Consider the following 18,342-nt stretch of genomic DNA (forward strand, 5'->3'; position numbering starts at 1 on the left):
GTATCTCGCTTGTTGAACTTGTACTTATAATCCATTGGAAATTTGCTGGCTTGACTCCAAGATTCTCTATTTCCTTTAATAGATCTAGAGTATACTTCCTTTGAGATATAAATATTCCTTTGCTTGACATGGCCACTTTGATCCCTAAGAAATATTTCAAATCCCCTAGATCTTTAATATCAAATCAGTTCTCTAATTGGCTGTTAAGGAATTCTAATCCAAATATATTGTCACCAGTAATGACGATATCATTAACATAGATGAGAACCACTATGATATCCTTCTCATCCTTCATTGCAAAATAACAAGGAGTCAGATTCTCCCATTTTGAACCCGAAATCGATTAGTGCATAGCTCAATTTTCCATACCATGTGTGGGGGAGATTGCTTCAATTCGTAAATTGATTTTTTTAGCTTGCAAACAAGTCTTGGTTCCTTTTCGAGGGGGTGTCTAGGAGGGATCTCCATATAAACTTATTCTTCAAGATCTCCTTGTAAGAATACATTTTTTACGTCCATCTAAAATAATGGTCATTACTTATTAACTGCTACCAACATCAAAATTCGAACAGTATTCATTTTGGCTAGAGAAGTAAATGTTTCCTTGTAGTCCACATGTTTGAGTGTAACCTTTCGCCACTAATCGTGCCTTATACCTTTCAATGGTGCCATTACTCTTGTTGTTAATTTTGTAAATCCATCTGCATCCTACAGGTTGTAGATCATAAGGTAGGGAAACTATATCCCACGTCTTATTCTTATCTATAGCTTGAAATTCTTCTTCATAGATCCACCCAAATGGGAGATTCTTTTACCTCTTGATAATTGGTTTGCTCTATTTGGTTATCAATCCTAACTAAAAAGATGTTGTGTTGTTGTAAGATAAAACCATAGCATAAGTATGTTTGTATATGGTATTTAATTGTATGATATGTCTTAGACCCTTGCAATCTGGTTGTGGGTCTAGTAATTCGACTCTTTTTGAATTGGATCATGTATTGGTAATTGTTCTGGCTCTAGTTCAATTCCTTTAATCTCCTCAACTTCAACTTGGCCAATTTCAATTGGTGCGATTAAAGCTGGAGTGTCTATAGTAGCAGTCTCATTGCCAAGTGAATAAATATAATTATCAATGACTGGTAAGGGAAAGAATTCAACAATGAAGTCACTATACTCATAGTTACTATCTTCCCCCTAAATTTGAACCCTAGAAGCAAAGAACATGTGGGTTTCATCAAATGTGACATCACGAGAAAAATGACTCTTCTTGATAGAAGAATTGTAACATTTGTACCCTTTTTTGACTGAGGAGCATCCTAGAAAAATCCATTTTTGTGACCTTGGGTCAAGTTTATTTGCATTTAGTAGATGTACATAACAAATACTACCGAAGACCTTTAAAGGATTCATGTTGATCGGTTTGTCTCTAAAGGAGATCTATTTTTCAACATTTTGATGGAAACCGTCAGATAGTAACTAGTAAGAATAGCATCAGACCAATAAGTTTTGAGAACATGTCATTGAAATAACAAGGATCAAGTGACCTTCAAGAGATCACATTTTCTTCCTCTCAGTTATCTCATTTTGTTGAAGTGTTTTTGTGCAAGAAGCCCAATGAATTATTTCTACACTAGTAAAAAACCATTTAAAGTCCCCATTAGTATATTTAGTGCCATTGTCTATTCTCATAATTCTTACCTTGCCATCATATTGAGTTTAGATTAATAAATAAAAATTTTGAAAAATATACAAAACCTTAGTTTTGGATTTTAATAAATACACCCAAATTTCACAAGACTTGTTATCAATAAATGTCACAAAATACCTAAAGCCATCACGAGAATCAATAGTGTAGGTCCCAAAACATCAGAATGAACTAGTTCAAATCCTCAATAATCTTTCCTACTAACAATAAATTAGAACCTAAGGCAAGAACAAACAAAACATCTTGGGTGTAAAAAAAATTGAGTGGCGTGATTCACAACTTTGGGTTCCTTCAATTTATCTCGAAGGCAGAGGTGAGGATGTGATTCCCAACAACAATCCCTTGTGTGTCTATTCTAATTACAACGGTCACAAAATGACTTAGAATTTCAGGTTTTACTCATTGGTCACCCATAAGAAGTCATAGCAATGTGGGCAGATGTCTCAGTGTGTTCAACCATTGATTGAATTGTATGAACCATGACTCATTTCCATGTTTCTTTACTTTTAATCATCGCATAAATGGTTTTCAAAAGAGGCCAAAACTAGAGACATAAGAATTTGCCTCTTTAAATAGTCATATTTTGGGTTAATACCAACAAGTAGTTGAAAAATACAATTTTGCTCTTCATGCTCAATATAGTTTGCCATAGTTTAAACTTTGGGGCGATACTAAGTTTGTCCCATCGATTTTTCAAAAGACCCAAATGCTCAACAAACGATTGATTTGGTCTTTGAATAGTACGCACAATTTCTACTCGAAGTTCAAAAATGCAAGAAGCATTATTTGCATTTCCATACATTGATTTTAAGGAATCCCATAGAGCTTTGCAAATTTGGCATAGACAAAAATTTCATACATGTGGGGTTCCACAGAATTGAAGGCCAAGCCATAACAAGATGACCAGAAGCTTGCCACCCACCATATTTAGCATCAATTGAAGCTAGAGCCACCAAATCACCAGTAATGAGTCCTAGTTTTAGCCGGCCTCCAAGAGCAATGGTTATTGCTCTAGATCACAACAGATAATTTCTCTCATTTAATAAGATTGATGTAAGTCGCTAACATCTAGCTTTGTGATTTCAATCATCTTGGATGAATCTGACGACGAACTAGAATCGATAATGAAGAAGAAGATATTGCAAAGTTTTCAGATGATGTGTTAGGATTAGGACTGCTTTGATACCATGATTTCAATTAGATCATAGTTGAAATGAGAAGGAAGAGAGACACCAAGATTTTATGTGGTATGGACTTTCCCTCTAAGAGGAGCCTATTCCATGATCAAATCCCTATTCAACTTATCTTCTTGAGGTTGTCTTCTTCGGTTTAAACAAAGGATTGTACATAGTGGAGGATAAGCACAAGCAACCATAAATATGACAATTATAGTCATTATATGATAAAGTAATATCTCTGATAGTTGGCCTCTCCTCAATGTTGTAAGTATAGTCATTATGTGATAAGAACAAATGTCCATAGCGAGCCTTTCATCACATGGAAATTACAGTCATTATGTGATAAGACCAAATCTCCTACAGCTGGCCTTTCATCAACAAACATGGTCTAATGGTTGTATTGCTTTCTCCTCGAATAGGCCTTCGCTATTCTATTTAGTCTCAAGTTTGTTTAATCTTGCCAATGAACTCTCTCATGTCTTGTTTTGTGAGATTCTTTTTTAATCTTTGGTTTCGTTGTTGATACAGTTCGTTCTCTTGGATTCACAACAGTAGGCTGATTCTTTTGTGACCCAATAGTGCTTTTATATGTTAATGGCTTTACTGTTAACTTTGCTTTTGTTTTATCAAGAAAAATCATAGTAGAATTAAGAACCCTACGAGTCGATTCTAGGGGAAGTATTATAACAATTGATTCCATTTTTTCTGATGCGAAATGAAATATAAAAAGTAACAAGACAAAACCATACAAGATGGTTTGGACTTCTTAGACAACCAGAAGGACCACCTTGCTCTAAAGCCAAAAGGATGGACTGGTGAGCTTACACCACTAAGTTAGGATAATTACAAAAAGAGATCGTTGTGACCAAATTAGCTACTTTCAATAAGGGATGAACTAAATGTAAAGGCCAAGGGTTTTGAGGCTGTGGTAACAATAGATCCCAATAAGGATAATCAGACCCAACAATGTCTTGGACTGAGAAGTTCAAGTCTTCAATCGTATGTAGTCCCTCATAGAGAGTAAAGACCAAAATGTCAAGATGCTGTCCTCCTGCAAGCATCCCAATTCTAGATAGCAAACGATAATCATAATCTAACAATGCCAAAAAAAACCAACCAATTGTAGTTAGCTGGTGCAAAACAATCACTACGGTGTCAATAGATGTACCTAAAGGAAACTCCAATTTGGGGAAGAAGCAACTGGATAGCATATAGCATTTGTTGTTTCAACTGGCATAGACAAGACATTGTGAACATAAAGAATATTGTTTAGCTAAGAGACCCAAATAAAATAGTTTGAAGTACCTCAGTTGGGTTAAGATGTACCCCAGAAAACAACACTTGGTTTTGTATTTTTCAAATATAATATAGTAGCATGTGCTAATGCGAACCATAAACATCTAGAGCAAGTGCAAGTTGCATTGGCACCCCAAAATGGAGGCTTTAAAGCACTGACACCCCACTTTATGTTTAAAAAGCACAAAGACCCCAAAATTGGATTTTTATTGGATATATTTGTCAAATTATCACAGAGACCCCAAAATTGGACTTTCATTTGGTATATTTGTCCAATTTGTCACTGAAAACCTTTCAGACACTGTTTATTATAGGAATATTTTTAAAATTAAATAGTGATTTAATTGTTTTCAGTGATAAATTTGACAAATATATCCAATAAAAATCCAATTTTGGGGTCTCTGGGCTTTTAAACATAAAGTGGGGTGCAATGCTTTAAGACCTCTATTTTGGTGTTCCAATGCAATTTGCTCAAACATCTAAGAGAGAGACCTAAAGTCCCAAGAACAACAAAACTGAATACACAAGTTCAAGAAAGGAACTTGCTAAGAACTTATATAGTCCCACGTCTAAGAGGACCAGCAGCCATATTTGCTTCAAACAATCACAACTACAGAAGAGGTGCCATACGCTTCTAGATTCATGCTTACGAAATGGATACTAAGCACTTCTATAAGTTCATCAGGATACTACAAATTTATCAGGAATCCCAAATTGCAAAACTCTCCCAAAATGACACTTCAAACTGAGGCAAGTTTTTCATTTTCAAGAAGAATTCCCACCACCTTATAATAAGCCTAAGCATGAGGGAGGGCTAAGAGATCCAGCAACAGCCTTCATTGAGAACTTGTGAGTGTGGATCATCTCCCCTGACGGGGATCACTCTGTGCTCCATCGATGACTTTACAACCACAAACCATGTGGAACCCAGAAGTAAAAAATAATAAAACATTCTTTTTTTAAACCCCCCCCCCCCCAATAATATGTGGTCAATAGGCATCAAGGAGCACAGAGTGCTACCCGTCGGGAGAGATGATCCGGAATCAGAACTTGCTATCCACAGTAGGTAGTGATTTCTAAATCCCTTAAGTTTGAAATAGGGATAGAAGAAATGGTAGCAACATAGGGCATGGGAAGCACCTCAAGAAATTTATTACCATCCCAGCTATTAAGATTAATGAGATCCGAAACCAAGCATGCATGAGTACCCTGACTATGAAAAGAAGGCTCTTGCTCCTTAATTCAGGAATCCGTGGGTCATTGCAGAGAAAAAAAAATATATCCCTCTTATCTTTTTCACAGAATTAATGAACATTAGGGATCATCCTTACATCATCGTATGAAAGATAATACTTTCTAACCCTCTTTGGGGTTTCATTCAACTTACTCTTAAGTTACCCATGTAAGAAACTTCCCTTTGAACAAACAAGAAAAAAGAATATTTAACAAAATTTTTACTCAGAGGAATTCCATCAAACATGATGATGAAGACAATGCCAAAAGAGAAAGATGAGCAATGTAGAACTTTGGCAAGATGGGGGGAGGGGGGGTTTTTCAATATACATAACCACCTAACCCCCCCCCCCCCCCACCCCCCGGGGCCACGCACCCAGGGCGCCCCGGGGGGGGGGGGGGCTCGTGGGGGGGGGGGGGGGGGGGGGGGGGGAGGGTGGGGGGGCAAGGGGCCCCCCCCCCGGGGGAGGGAAGGGGAACCCCCCCTCTCCCCCCCCCTCCTCCCCCCTCGGCCGCCCCCTCCCCCCCCCTCCCCCCCCTCTTTTTCCCCCTCCCCCCCCTCCTCCCCCTGTCTCCCCCCCCCCCCCATTTTTTTAACAATAAAGAGAAAATATATTAGATACAAAGAAGAAAGACAAGATGAGTTCAATCAGAAGTAATATATTCAGTTGAGTGCATTACATATTTATAGTAGAAGGAGCATCTACTCTGATATGGAAATACAATATATGATTCTTGCACACAATAAGATATTCTTGATATGGAAAGATAGATTGCCGCCCAAGATAGAAGGTGCATAGAATGGAAATATTGACTGCCAATATTATATAATGAGATGGTTGTGATCTTCACCAATATTGCATCCTGAGGTAATTGAGATCTTCAATTGGAAGTACAATCTCTTTGGGGTAATGGACATCCATAATAAATATTATTTATAACACTCCCCCTTGGATGTCCATCAATAGATAATGTACCTCATTAAAACCTTACTAAGAAAAACCCTGTGGGAAAAAATCTTAGTGAAGGAAAAAGAGTATACATATCTAAATAATACGATTGGTAGCTGCCTCATTAAAAACCTTACCGGGAAAACCGGTGGGACAAAACCTTGGTTAAGGGAAAAGAGTGCAAGCACGTATTTTACTCCCCCGATGATAACATCATTGAGTATCTTTGAATACGTACATTCCATTATCATATACCAACTTCTCAACATTTGAAGTAGGCAACTCGTCAATAAATAAACCTGTCAAGTTATCACTTGAACAAATTCAATGAACATATATTTCACCATTTCATTGAAGATCAAGAGTGAAGAAGAATTTCGGTGAAATATGCTTCGTTCTATCTTCTTTGATGTATCATCCCTTCAATTGAGCTTTGCATGAGATAATCTTCATATAATATTGTTGAAATTCCTTCTTCTAGTAGAAGATTGATGCTTCATGAATGTGTTGTATCATTGATCTTAACCAAATATAAAATAGTTAACATTCACTTGAAAATAAATAGCATGTTTGAGATCTAGTTTTATGTAGATAGATAAATATCCGCATCGAAAACTAGTAAGTTGATATCCACATTCATAAAATAATATCATGTCAATAATTTCTCAAATATACTAAAATATATGTTTTATAACATTTAAGTATCTTCGTATTGGAGAATAAATAAATCTTGTTAATACACTTATAGAAAATGCTACATCCGATGTGTATTATCAGAAGATACATTAATGCCCAATTGCACTAAGATATGGTACTTAGGACAAGAAATTCTCCATGTTTTCTTGGGGTGAAATGAATCTTTCTTTATATTGAGCGATCTCACAACCATTGGGGTACTCAATGGATGTATTTTATCAGATAAAATCTCTTTAAAATATTATCTATATAAGTTGATTGATAAACGAATATTTCATTGTCAAATGCTCAATTTACAAATCAAGACAAAACATTGTCTTTTCAAGATTTTATTTCAACTTTCTTAAAATAATTATGATTTTGGAAACTCTTAGGAGTTTTGGTGATATTTAAATCATCATCATATATACTTACTAAAATTAGATCCATATCCTTTAATAAAGGACAATAATAAATTGGATCATTTTATGCTTTTCATTTAGTAAATATCCACTAAGGAGATTACCAATATGCCTTGATAATCTTTGAAGCCTTATTGAAAAACTTCCTAGGAATTTTTATATGCTTGATCATTTTGAATCCTTAGAGATTTTATATATATTTCACACTGAGTGAGCCATATAAATAGGGTAATAATATCCATTAGACGATGTCAAATTTTCATATATGCAGATTAATAAGATATTGAAGGTGATTGCATCCACCACAAGAGAACATGTTTCCATGTAATCAATGCGGCATCGGAAAATTCTTGTGCATAATTATACTTTATATATCAGATTTCATTATTTTTCTCATTTCATTTTTGAGAAAATCAATTGTAAAGGCTTTATACCTTGAGATATTGGACTACAAGTCCAAAAATTTATTTTTCAAGCGAATTCAATTGCTGAATTGCGCTCTACATTTTGGCAATCATTTCTTGATTTATATTCATCAACAAATTTATATTCAAGATCCTCGTCTTGATGTATTATTTCAACAATAACATAATATGCAAAAATGTTGTCGAAACTTTATTTTTGGTTCATCTTTTTTCGCAATGACATAACTAATGAGATCTCTTCATTATTTTCAGGTAGAACCTCTTGGGGTTTTATAGAAAGTTATGTCTTGGGATCTTCATAATCAATTGTCTCCATATTATGACCATCTTGATCATTTGCTCCTTTTCTTTTCTAGGATTTTATCCTTGGAACCGATTGATCTTCCACGTTTTAAATGTGGTTTAATTTCATTTGACCGATAGATTGTCCTGTTGGGACATCAATTCTAATTGGAGCATTTATAGTTGGAATATGAGATTTAGTAACTCTTAGCAAGTCAACAAATCGGCAATTGATTCACAATATTTATTGCATTATCCTTTGAACTTCAAATTCAGAAGGTTCAGTACGAGGATCTAATGAGATAGTGATAATGCATTACAATCAATCTCTTTTTCCAACTGTTTATTCTCTCCCCCTCATGTTGGAAAAACTAATTCATTAAATAAATCTCCTATCATTGGCAATATATGGCATTATATAAGGAGATTTATATCCAACATATATTCCCAACTTTATTTGGGAACTCATCTTTGCATTGTGGTGGAGCAATTAGAACATAAGCGACATCCAAAAATTTTAAGATGAGAAATATTTGGCTTCGACCATAAGCCAATTGTAATAGGGAGAATTTATGACAACCTTTTGGCCCGATGCGTACAAATGATGCTTTGTTCTCATAACAATGGTTTAGCTATTAATTGGAGACATTTAATAAATGATTTTGTAAACCATTTTGGATATAAACATAAACAAGGCTATTCAACTGTGATTCAGTTGTTATATAATAATCATAAAGCCCGAGATGTAAATTCAAAGATTATCAAGAAAATTGTTTTATCTTATAATTCATAAATTATGCTCTTAATCTCATTATTTGAGCAAACAACTGAAACACCAAATTGCGAGTTCATAATGAACATACATGTGACCACTTTATAGATGTATCTATTAAAATCATATATTATCTGAATGGTCCACATGATGGGTGAATGGGCCCATACATTTCACCCTCTATACGTTTCAAAAACGTAGAATGTTCAATCTCAACTTTAGTGGTGAATATTTAATAATAAATATTTCTTGAGAACAAACAATACAAGAAAATTCACTTAATTGAATAATCTTCTGGTTCTTCAATGGATGACAATTGAATTTTCAATAATTTTCGGATCATACTTGATCCGGTATGGTCCAACCGGTCATGCCAAATAATAAAATTATTGGAATCAATGTTCATTTGATTTACCCAAGCATGTGTTTCAACCATGCGATATTCGTGTAGTACAAATTGGGAGAAATATCTAATAACTTTGTATAGATATTTATTTATACCATTATTTGTAGTCTCAATCTTATAATAATTTTGGCAAATAGCTTTGAAACTTAATAAGTTTCTTTGAGACTTACTACAAAATAATGAATTATTTATAACCAATTTTATCTCCCAGATAATAATAGATTAGCTCTTCGGAGCTTCTAATCAATGTTGTACTACCGATTTTATATAAACATTGGCTTCCGCATCATCAAATAAGAGAAATATGTATATTTTTCTCTCAATATAATATGCGTCACAACATATAAGAAAATATTCACATTCTTCATCAAAATGAAACAAAATATATTAAAATATATATAGAAAGTCAATAAAAAAATTTTATAGAATAAAAAGATTAAATTTAAGATAAACTAATATATGAGATGAGATTTGAAGAGAAAATAATTACATAATCAAATCTTCAACTATTATCTTCAAAGAAGTTTGCAGCATCTAGATATGTAGTATATGTGAGGCCATCAAAATCATTCCTTTTATAGGCAAAAATTGCTCAAGTATCATGATTTTGAAAAATCTAATTTATCTCCACATTATTTTTATTTCTTTAATTAAGGCTTGACAAAGCTTAATTAAATATTGTGGAGTATGACAGATACATGTCTAATGGCTTTCATACCACATTGGTAATAAATATTATCTTCACTCATTGAATTGTTATATTGAGAATCTTTATTATTCTCTCATTTATTTCCATAATAATGACGGTAATTATTCCGTCTTTTGTCTCATCCTCTTCCACAGTCATGACCATAATTTTAATTTTGCCTTCTTTCAGGCATATCATGAATTGTTGCATTCACTTCAGGGAATGGAACAGAACCAATAAGACGAGCTTCATGACTTTTCATTAATAGTCCATTATTTTACTCAGCCACAAATAGGCATGATATCATTCAGAGTATTTCTTAAAACTCCTTTTACAATATTACTATTGTAACAACAAATCTGAAACTTGAAAATTTGTTGGGATATTTTCATGAATAATATTTTCTCCTTATAATTTCAAAAGAGAATTAATTTCAAAAACTACAGAACTGTATTTATTTACAGTTTCAAATCTTGCAAGTTTCAAATCTTGCAACTTCATGTGCATCTGCAGAACTGTATTCATTTACAGTTTCAAATCTTGCAACTTCATGTGCATTTGCAGAACTGTATTCATTTACAATTTCAAATCTTGCAACTTCAAGTGCATCTGCAAAACTGTACTTATTTACGGTTTCAAATCTTGCAACAGTGCACAAAGGAGCACATTCATTTACAATTTCAAATCTTGCAACTTCAGGTGCATTTAACAATATTTGTGGTGCAAAGCTAGCACCCACTATACACAATAAATAAAACCACAATCGTTAAAGCAACATAATATCTTATTATTTGATTGATTCTTAGATTCAATAAAATACATACCTTTTTATCATGATGCACTTACTTTTCAAGATGGACAAGGTAAACTCCATTATTTACAAAAACGTGCGATGAGGTCGATCATTCTTTTCACTTTGGAATAGAAAACATAATGATACATAGTCTCATTGCCTTTCTTCTCAAAATGCAATACTTCGAGCGGAACGCAGGAACGTCGATAACGTGTTATAAAATAAAGAGAAAATATATTAGATACAAAGAAGAAAGACAAGATGAGTTCAATCAGAAGTAATATATTCAGTTGAGTGCATTACATATTTATAGTAGAAGGAGCATCTACTCTGATATGGAAATACAATATATGATTCTTGCACACAATAAGATATTCTTGATATGGAAAGATAGATTGCCGCCCAAGATAGAAGGTGCATAGAATGGAAATATTGACTGCCAATATTATATAATGAGATGGTTGTGATCTTCACCAATATTGCATCCTGAGGTAATTGAGATCTTCAATTGGAAGTACAATCTCTTTGGGGTAATGGACATCCATAATAAATATTATTTAAGACTGTGAAAGTTTTGGGGGGGGGGGTTAATTTAAATTTGCCATGATCATGGATTTGTGGCTTTGCTTGCTTGTTTGTATTTCTTTGCTTACATATTGACTTTGGTTTACACATAAATGAGAAGTGTTTGGTTCCCAACAAATTCCTTCTACCACATTTGGAAATTCGAATCCTACTAGGGAAGAGCTAGCAGCTTCTTAACTGGTAAACACGGAGCACATTTTCGAATCTAAGACGTTTTGTTAACTGCTGAAGAACTAGCATTCTTTTGTTACAAGGCATGAAGAAATGACAATGTGAAACCAGCAGAAATGATAGCAACCCCACCATCAAATCACAATCTGCTCACTTGACAAAAACCCAGATCTAACTTCTTTCTCATAATCCTTTGTTCCTCACAGGCGAACTTAATCCCAAGCCCAAGGTTTGCTGTAACAAAAATAATGAATTTTCTGTCCCCGGTCATGTGAAACAGAGGAAGATACACAAGTGTTTTATCCAGTCAATTCCAGTATTTCATTTTTTTTGGAGTAGAGATTCCTGTATTTCATTTCATCCTTTAATCCATTACCCTTTATTTTTAAAATGGTAACATTCAAACTGCATTCTGTCCGTGCTTGTAGTAGCACATATATACATTTGGAGTGTGTGTGGGTGTTTGGTGAGGTAGGTTTGCGGAGGGAGCACAGTTAAGCATTCAACAGTGCCCCATCATGTGGTTATAGTAATTAGTAAGCAATTAGACAGTCTCAACAAAATGTAAGATCTTTGATGCAAAATAAATCATGCTTCCTCAGCCAATCTCGATGGTCACATTCTTAGACAAAGTTACATAACAAGTCAAGGACCTCCTTGAGCACATATGTCTTCATAGGCAATCAAAGCATGCCTGCGACCTAGAAGATAGCTGAAAATATAGATCACCAGTCAGAATATACTATGTCTGCAAATTATTCACAAGCATAATATGACCTTCCTGGGCAAATCTCCAATCATCACAGGACACGAAGTTGAGCAAGAAAAGCAGCACAGAGATCCAAGAAGAGAAACTGAGGTCCGTTCACCCTCTGCAGATCAAGCAGATACTTCTCCTCACGAGTCTTATAGAGCTATACAAAGCACATTAAACCAATAAGAATTGTTAGAGAAACTCAATGCCGAACCAAGTGATGCAGTTTTGTTATCAAGAAAAAGCCTCCTAAGGGGTTTAAGCATTTAGGTACATTCCCCCTTACCAAAAAAATAAAAAAAATTTAGGTACATTCCCTTGGCGTAGAAAAGACTTAATCAAAAGATCCTAACAATCCTAGTAACTATTTCATCAGTCATCCAAATCTGTCTTTAAAACTGTGCCCAAAAATATAGTTAGTATCATACAATAGTCTTGGTGTTTGACCAAGTAATGCAGTTTGGTTGTCTTAAAAAAGCCTCAGGTGTAGGGACTCCTCCATATACCAGCCTGGTTAGGCATAGACCATGTATAGGAGGTCCCCTACACCACAGCTAAAATGGTGAGTTTAGGTTCAAGTTAATATAATTTCTAATTAGCCCATAAATTTTATTTTCCCTTTTTTGTAGGACATAAATTCTTTTATTTAAGTCTTATTTGAAGTAGTAAATCCAATAGGCCAGCGGAAGTTACCATTCACGTGAACAGTACATGTGAATAGTAACGCTGCTCCTAACTGAGTCCTAGTTTCTATTTTAGTCCTAGTGATGCAGAACCACCACCAAATTGGGATTCCTTCCTTTAAAATATACCAGGATTGGGTCATATATGTATTTGGCCTCTGATTCCGTGGGTTTACTTTGTATTGATCAATTTAATGGGCCTGAAATATGGGTAGAAAGAAGGAAAACCAAATTTATTTAATTAATTTGGTTAAGAGTCCTATTTTAGATGTATTTCTTTTTTTATTTCTATTTCCTAGTCAATTTAAGATAATAGGTTTAAGGATTGGATAGGGCCTTTCCTTTTCAGCATAGGAGTCTATATGAGTCTGTTTCTAATTCTGATCACACTTTGGGTTTGAAACCATGTTAGTCAAAGTGGCTACAAATATTAGATTATAATTGCTTCGTTGAGCCATGAATTGATGAATTGAATTTCGAGTTCTATTTATTACTGCCGAGGAGGTACAGTGACATAGCATCTCTAATCCACCCCCTTCTCCTCTTCACTCTCTTTATTATATGATTTCCTATCTTCACTTTTTCTCTTTTCTTCTCCCAAGATATTTTCTCATTCAACTTGTTTCTTAAAGAATATCTTCACCAAAAGATAAATTCAACTATCCCTAACCCCAATTCTTCTTTATCTAATCTTCTAAATGATGAGGATATCAGTCTTAGGCGACAGTTTCAAATCTACCAGTGATAGAGGTCAGCCCACGACATCACCTACGTGGGTCGACAACGAGTCTAGAGGCTACTAGATTGTCAGAGTCCTACGGTTCAAAGAGGAGCACTGCCCATAGGCAGTTTTATGGGTTTATTTAGGTTTAATTTGACATTTTGAGTCTTCTGTGGGTTAATTTGGTCTAGTTTTGGGTTAGTTCAGTTTAATTGAGTTTTGGGTTGACCCATGGGCTATAATTAGCCCATGGGTTATTTTCACTTAAGTGTACTTTGGGATTCCTAGTTTCAACCCTAAGTACTAGATATGGGTATCATGTAGGGTTTCTTTGAGAATTTTAAATGTAGGGTTGCGGTGAATTCCCCCTCCCCCCTAAAAGGCAGTACTTGAGAATCAACTTATTATTGAATGAATGAAATTCAGAAATTCCTTACGCAAGTCTCTTTTCTCTCTCCTAGCAGAAATCCTTTCTTCCTCTCTCATGGTAACTCTGTTCTACTTGCGTGACCCCCTCCTGCTGTGCAGCTATCCCCTTCCCCTTTCTTTTCTTATCTTCTTCTTTCTTTTTTTTTCTCTATCCTTCTATTTGGTGGCTCTTTCTGCTACGTACTCTTTTTATCCCTTCCAAATCTTCTCTTCTCCTTGTTGATAGCCTGCAGTCCCTCTTCTTCTTTGGTTCCCCTTCCGCTAACCTTCTTTTCTGTAGGAATTATTCCACATATTCCCTACCAGACCATTTGTTTGCTAGAAGAAAAATGGGGTGGACAAAAAGTGGTGCGAAAAGTGAACTGTTTCCCATGAAATTCCAACAACTTTGTTTGGTTCACTAGGGTGGGAAAATCAATGAGCAGACAAGCTTTCTTAAATTAAGAAACCAGCTTCCTGATGTGTCACATAACTTTTCCCACACAATGCTTCAGAAGAATCCCACAATTTTGGTGGGAATTTGTAGGAAACTTAAATAAGCTTGTGGGGCCCACATATTCCATGTTTTCCCTCATTTCTCCTTTCATTTCTTGTTCCCCCACCCACTACCAGTGGGTCCCATCTTTTTATCTTTCCCACCCTTTTTTCTCTTGCAAAAGAGGGTCCCTACAGTAAACCCTATTGCATTTTCCCCCCTTCTTATTATAGTTCTTCCTGTTCAGAAATCCTCTGCTGCAGTTTCTTTCTTTGTGTCTCTTATTGTTGTAAATCTCAGGTTCTCCTATTCTCTAAGTTTAAACCCCACCTATTTCTTTCATACTAAATTCTTCTAACTACTGTTTTGCAGCCATGTCCAGAAACAGCAGGTATTGTTTTCTTTGTTCTCTTTTCATTAATGAATCTCTAGTCCTGCTTATATATTTCAGCAGTAAGTATATCATTAAATTCTAGGGGTTATTTTACAAAGTCGTTTGCTGCATTTTCCTGTTAGATGTAGGATCTTGGACTAGCACATAAGAATTTGTGATAAACATGCACTCGAATTAGGATTATGATGCCATGATCCCCATCCCCATGTTTCCCTATCGGTTCCAATCAATGCAAGTCAAGGAAAATTTCAGCGGCGGAAGCATAGTCAGTCAGGTTGCCAGACCAGGAGAAGAGAGTGGCAGACATTGGCAATCTGGAAGAGAGAGGATTCGGTTGAGAGAGTCTTTAGTCCAGGAAGGAGACTAGGGACGACGGACTTTGGCAATTTGGAGGGGAGAGAGAGAAATCGGTAGAACTTTAGTCCAGCAAGGACTCTAGGGGTGGAGGTGTCAAAGGTGGTGGAGACTCCTTTGATCTCTCAGTCTTTTGATGCTCAGTCACCATTGGATGACACTGGGAAACACCCATCCCATGCAGATCAGGAATTAACACTCATCCAGTGCAGATCAAGAATCTCTTCAATTTCAAATTCAAAATTTATATGCAAGTAATTCAAATAAGGATGTAGACCCTCACTCCTTTATGTACTTCCGAAATTTGGATGGACCGCCACACTCATCCGAATCTCATCACTCTGATGAGGATAGACTCGAGGATGAGCCCCAATCGGGGCCCACCTCTAGTAAAAGGGGTGAAGTGGCTCTTCTAATGCAAGGGAAGAAAATGTGGGAGCACCTTGATCAAGGGAGGTGATTAAATAATCCCTACAACAAATTCAAATTTTGAATGTGATCTGGGCAGATAAGGGATAGGCCCTCACCTTATAATTCTCAATCTCAATATTTGGATGAGTTGTCACTCTCATCTGAATCTCATCCTTTGGATGAGAATTGACTAATGGATGGGTCCAAATCTGGGACAACCTAAGGTAAAAAGGTGAATTGGCTGTTCTACATCAATCGAATGAAAATGTGGAGATTAATTTCTCACGGGAGGCAATTGCAAATTCCTAAGAATTAGGAGCAGACCACCTTTCTCAATTTGGCCCTGCGGCCAAGTCTAGATGGACAGGAGTTTGCCATGCACCCAACTTAGGATGAGGGGCTTTTGTTCGTGGGCATGAACGTCGCTAGACTTCCCAGCCCATTTGGATGGATGGTTATTCTTTTCAGGATGCCTTTGAAATTTTGGAGAGCGTGGATGGAGCACCGGTGGAGTTAAAACTAGTTGGCAAATCTTTTGAGGTTTGCGTGAAAGCTACAAATTTATATTAATTTTCTATTAAGATTCTTTTTTGGAATGTATGGGGAATGAAGAAGGTGGCTGTAAGCAATGCCCACAGTCTTTTAGTTAGACAACATATCCAAACCTTATTTGTATTTTTGAGCCAATGATTCCATCCTAAGGTAGCAGTGAGCTTGGGTGTATTGGGGCAACTAATGTTGCAGGATTAAGTGTTTTAGTTCCTTGTATTCCTTATTTTCTTTTATTATTTCTTAATAAAGTTGACCTTTTTTTCCCAAAAAAATAAAGAGTTTATTAGTTTAGGACTGATATTGTTACTTACTTTGCTACGTTGTCTACTTTGCTTGATTATCAGATTAGTACCTGCTGGAATTCCCTCTTTAGTAGTTACCTTTCAATATGAATTGCCTAACCAAAAGATTTGCAATTAGCCCTCGTAGATCCCCCTGCTTCTAGGACTCCCCCTGCATCAATAAACTTCTGAATTCCCCAACCTTATTTTTTTCTTCTTTTTTCCTTCCGATATTCATTTTCCTTAATCCCTAACCATTAAAACCTGCCTCTAGCCCAAATAACCATTAGAATCAATTAAAAATCCATCCCATAGCCTATAACTAACATTCCTTCCTTACAACCAAGAGAATTGATCAAAATACTGTCCAAATCCAAGGTTATAACCCCCCTTTCATGAATTTTCGTGCTCCCCAAGAAACCCATATTTCAAACTTCAATCTACACCAATCTAACCATTAGAATGGCCCATATACCGTTACCTAAGTTTTCTCTAAGTTTCACCCTTCAAAGTTCCATTAACTTTTCATTCCATACCTGTAAAAACTTGCCCTCATCCATTAATACACCACCTTACTCAAAATCTCTCAAAAATTATCTAACCAGCATAACCTACATTCTTATGTATCTCAATAAAAATTTTCGAAAATCTTAATAACCCTAAACCCTTACTTTTTGAGTTAAGATCCTGGAAAGTTGGCCCTAGCTGAACTATGCAATTTAGGGCTGCATCACCTAACTTTAGTCTGTCTTATGTCAGTCAATATGGCATTATACTGTTGTAATAGCTCAGTTGAGCGCATGATTTGATTAAAAAAATTTATTTTGAGCATTGCTGCTTTGTGAATTAGTGTTAGTATACTTCTCTCTCTCTCACTCCCTCCCTACCTCTCTCTCTCCTACAATTCCCCTAAGCTACCCCATCTGATCTCAATTAAAGAAGCTTCAAGATTGCTGATAATTCTGCAAGTTCAAGGACTAATTCAAGCATCCCATGGGCTGTTCTTCAATTTTATGAGTTCCTTTTCTACCAGTCCTCTAAATCCAAATCCCCATCTACCCTTTTTCCTCTCTATTTTCGTTTTCCTGAAAACCTATTTCTAGCCTAAACTAACCATTAGAATCCATCAAAAATCCATCCCATAGCCTCTACCTATCACCTCCTCTTTCCAATCAAGAGTATAAATCAAAATACCATCCAAAATCCAAGATTATACACCACTTTCTTGGATTTTCGTACCCCAAATAAACCCAAACTTCAAACTAAGATCTACACCAATATGGCAATTAGAACGGTCCCAAACTTTATGGGTCATCCCTACATACCATTACCTAAGTTTTCTCCGAGTTTCACCCCATTCCAATAACTTTTCATCCTATCTCTCAAGAACCTGCCCTATCCATCCATAGACCCCATTACTCTAAATCTATTCAAAACTATCCAACCACAACAATCTATGTTCCTATGTATCTCAATCAAATAGCCCAAATTCTTAAAACCCTAAACCCTTACCTTTTGAGTTGAGATCCTAGAAAGCTGACCCTTAGTTGAACCTCTTCAATCTAGATTTACATCAGAAATGGCTACCTAAGATGACCCATCAATCTAGTGCCCTTTACTAAATATTTTTTTGGGTATATAGCACATAAGTCCAGTTGACAGGGCCCTAAATATAAAAACATAAGCTCTTCTAGAAAATAAAAGGCA

The 18,342-nt window shown here is 35.7% G+C and overlaps 1 protein-coding gene across 1 annotated transcript in view; it reads right to left on the bottom strand.

Moving 5' to 3' along the window:
• Positions 1-11,593: 11,593 nt before the first annotated feature.
• Positions 11,594-18,342, bottom strand: part of LOC148999537 (SNF1-related protein kinase catalytic subunit alpha KIN10-like) — a 32,118-nt gene continuing 25,369 nt past the window's right edge. Inside the window, exon 13 of the mRNA XM_089140478.1 lies at positions 11,594-12,495. Within this exon, the coding sequence (XP_088996604.1) occupies positions 12,382-12,495 (114 nt within the window). The 3' untranslated portion in view covers positions 11,594-12,381. The remainder of the gene's footprint in view (positions 12,496-18,342) is intronic.

The sequence above is a fragment of the Hakea prostrata genome, chromosome 11 (assembly GCF_041222555.1).
Source record: "Hakea prostrata isolate BN-2017 chromosome 11, UWA_Hpros_2, whole genome shotgun sequence".
Taxonomy (NCBI): Eukaryota; Viridiplantae; Streptophyta; class Magnoliopsida; order Proteales; family Proteaceae; genus Hakea; species Hakea prostrata.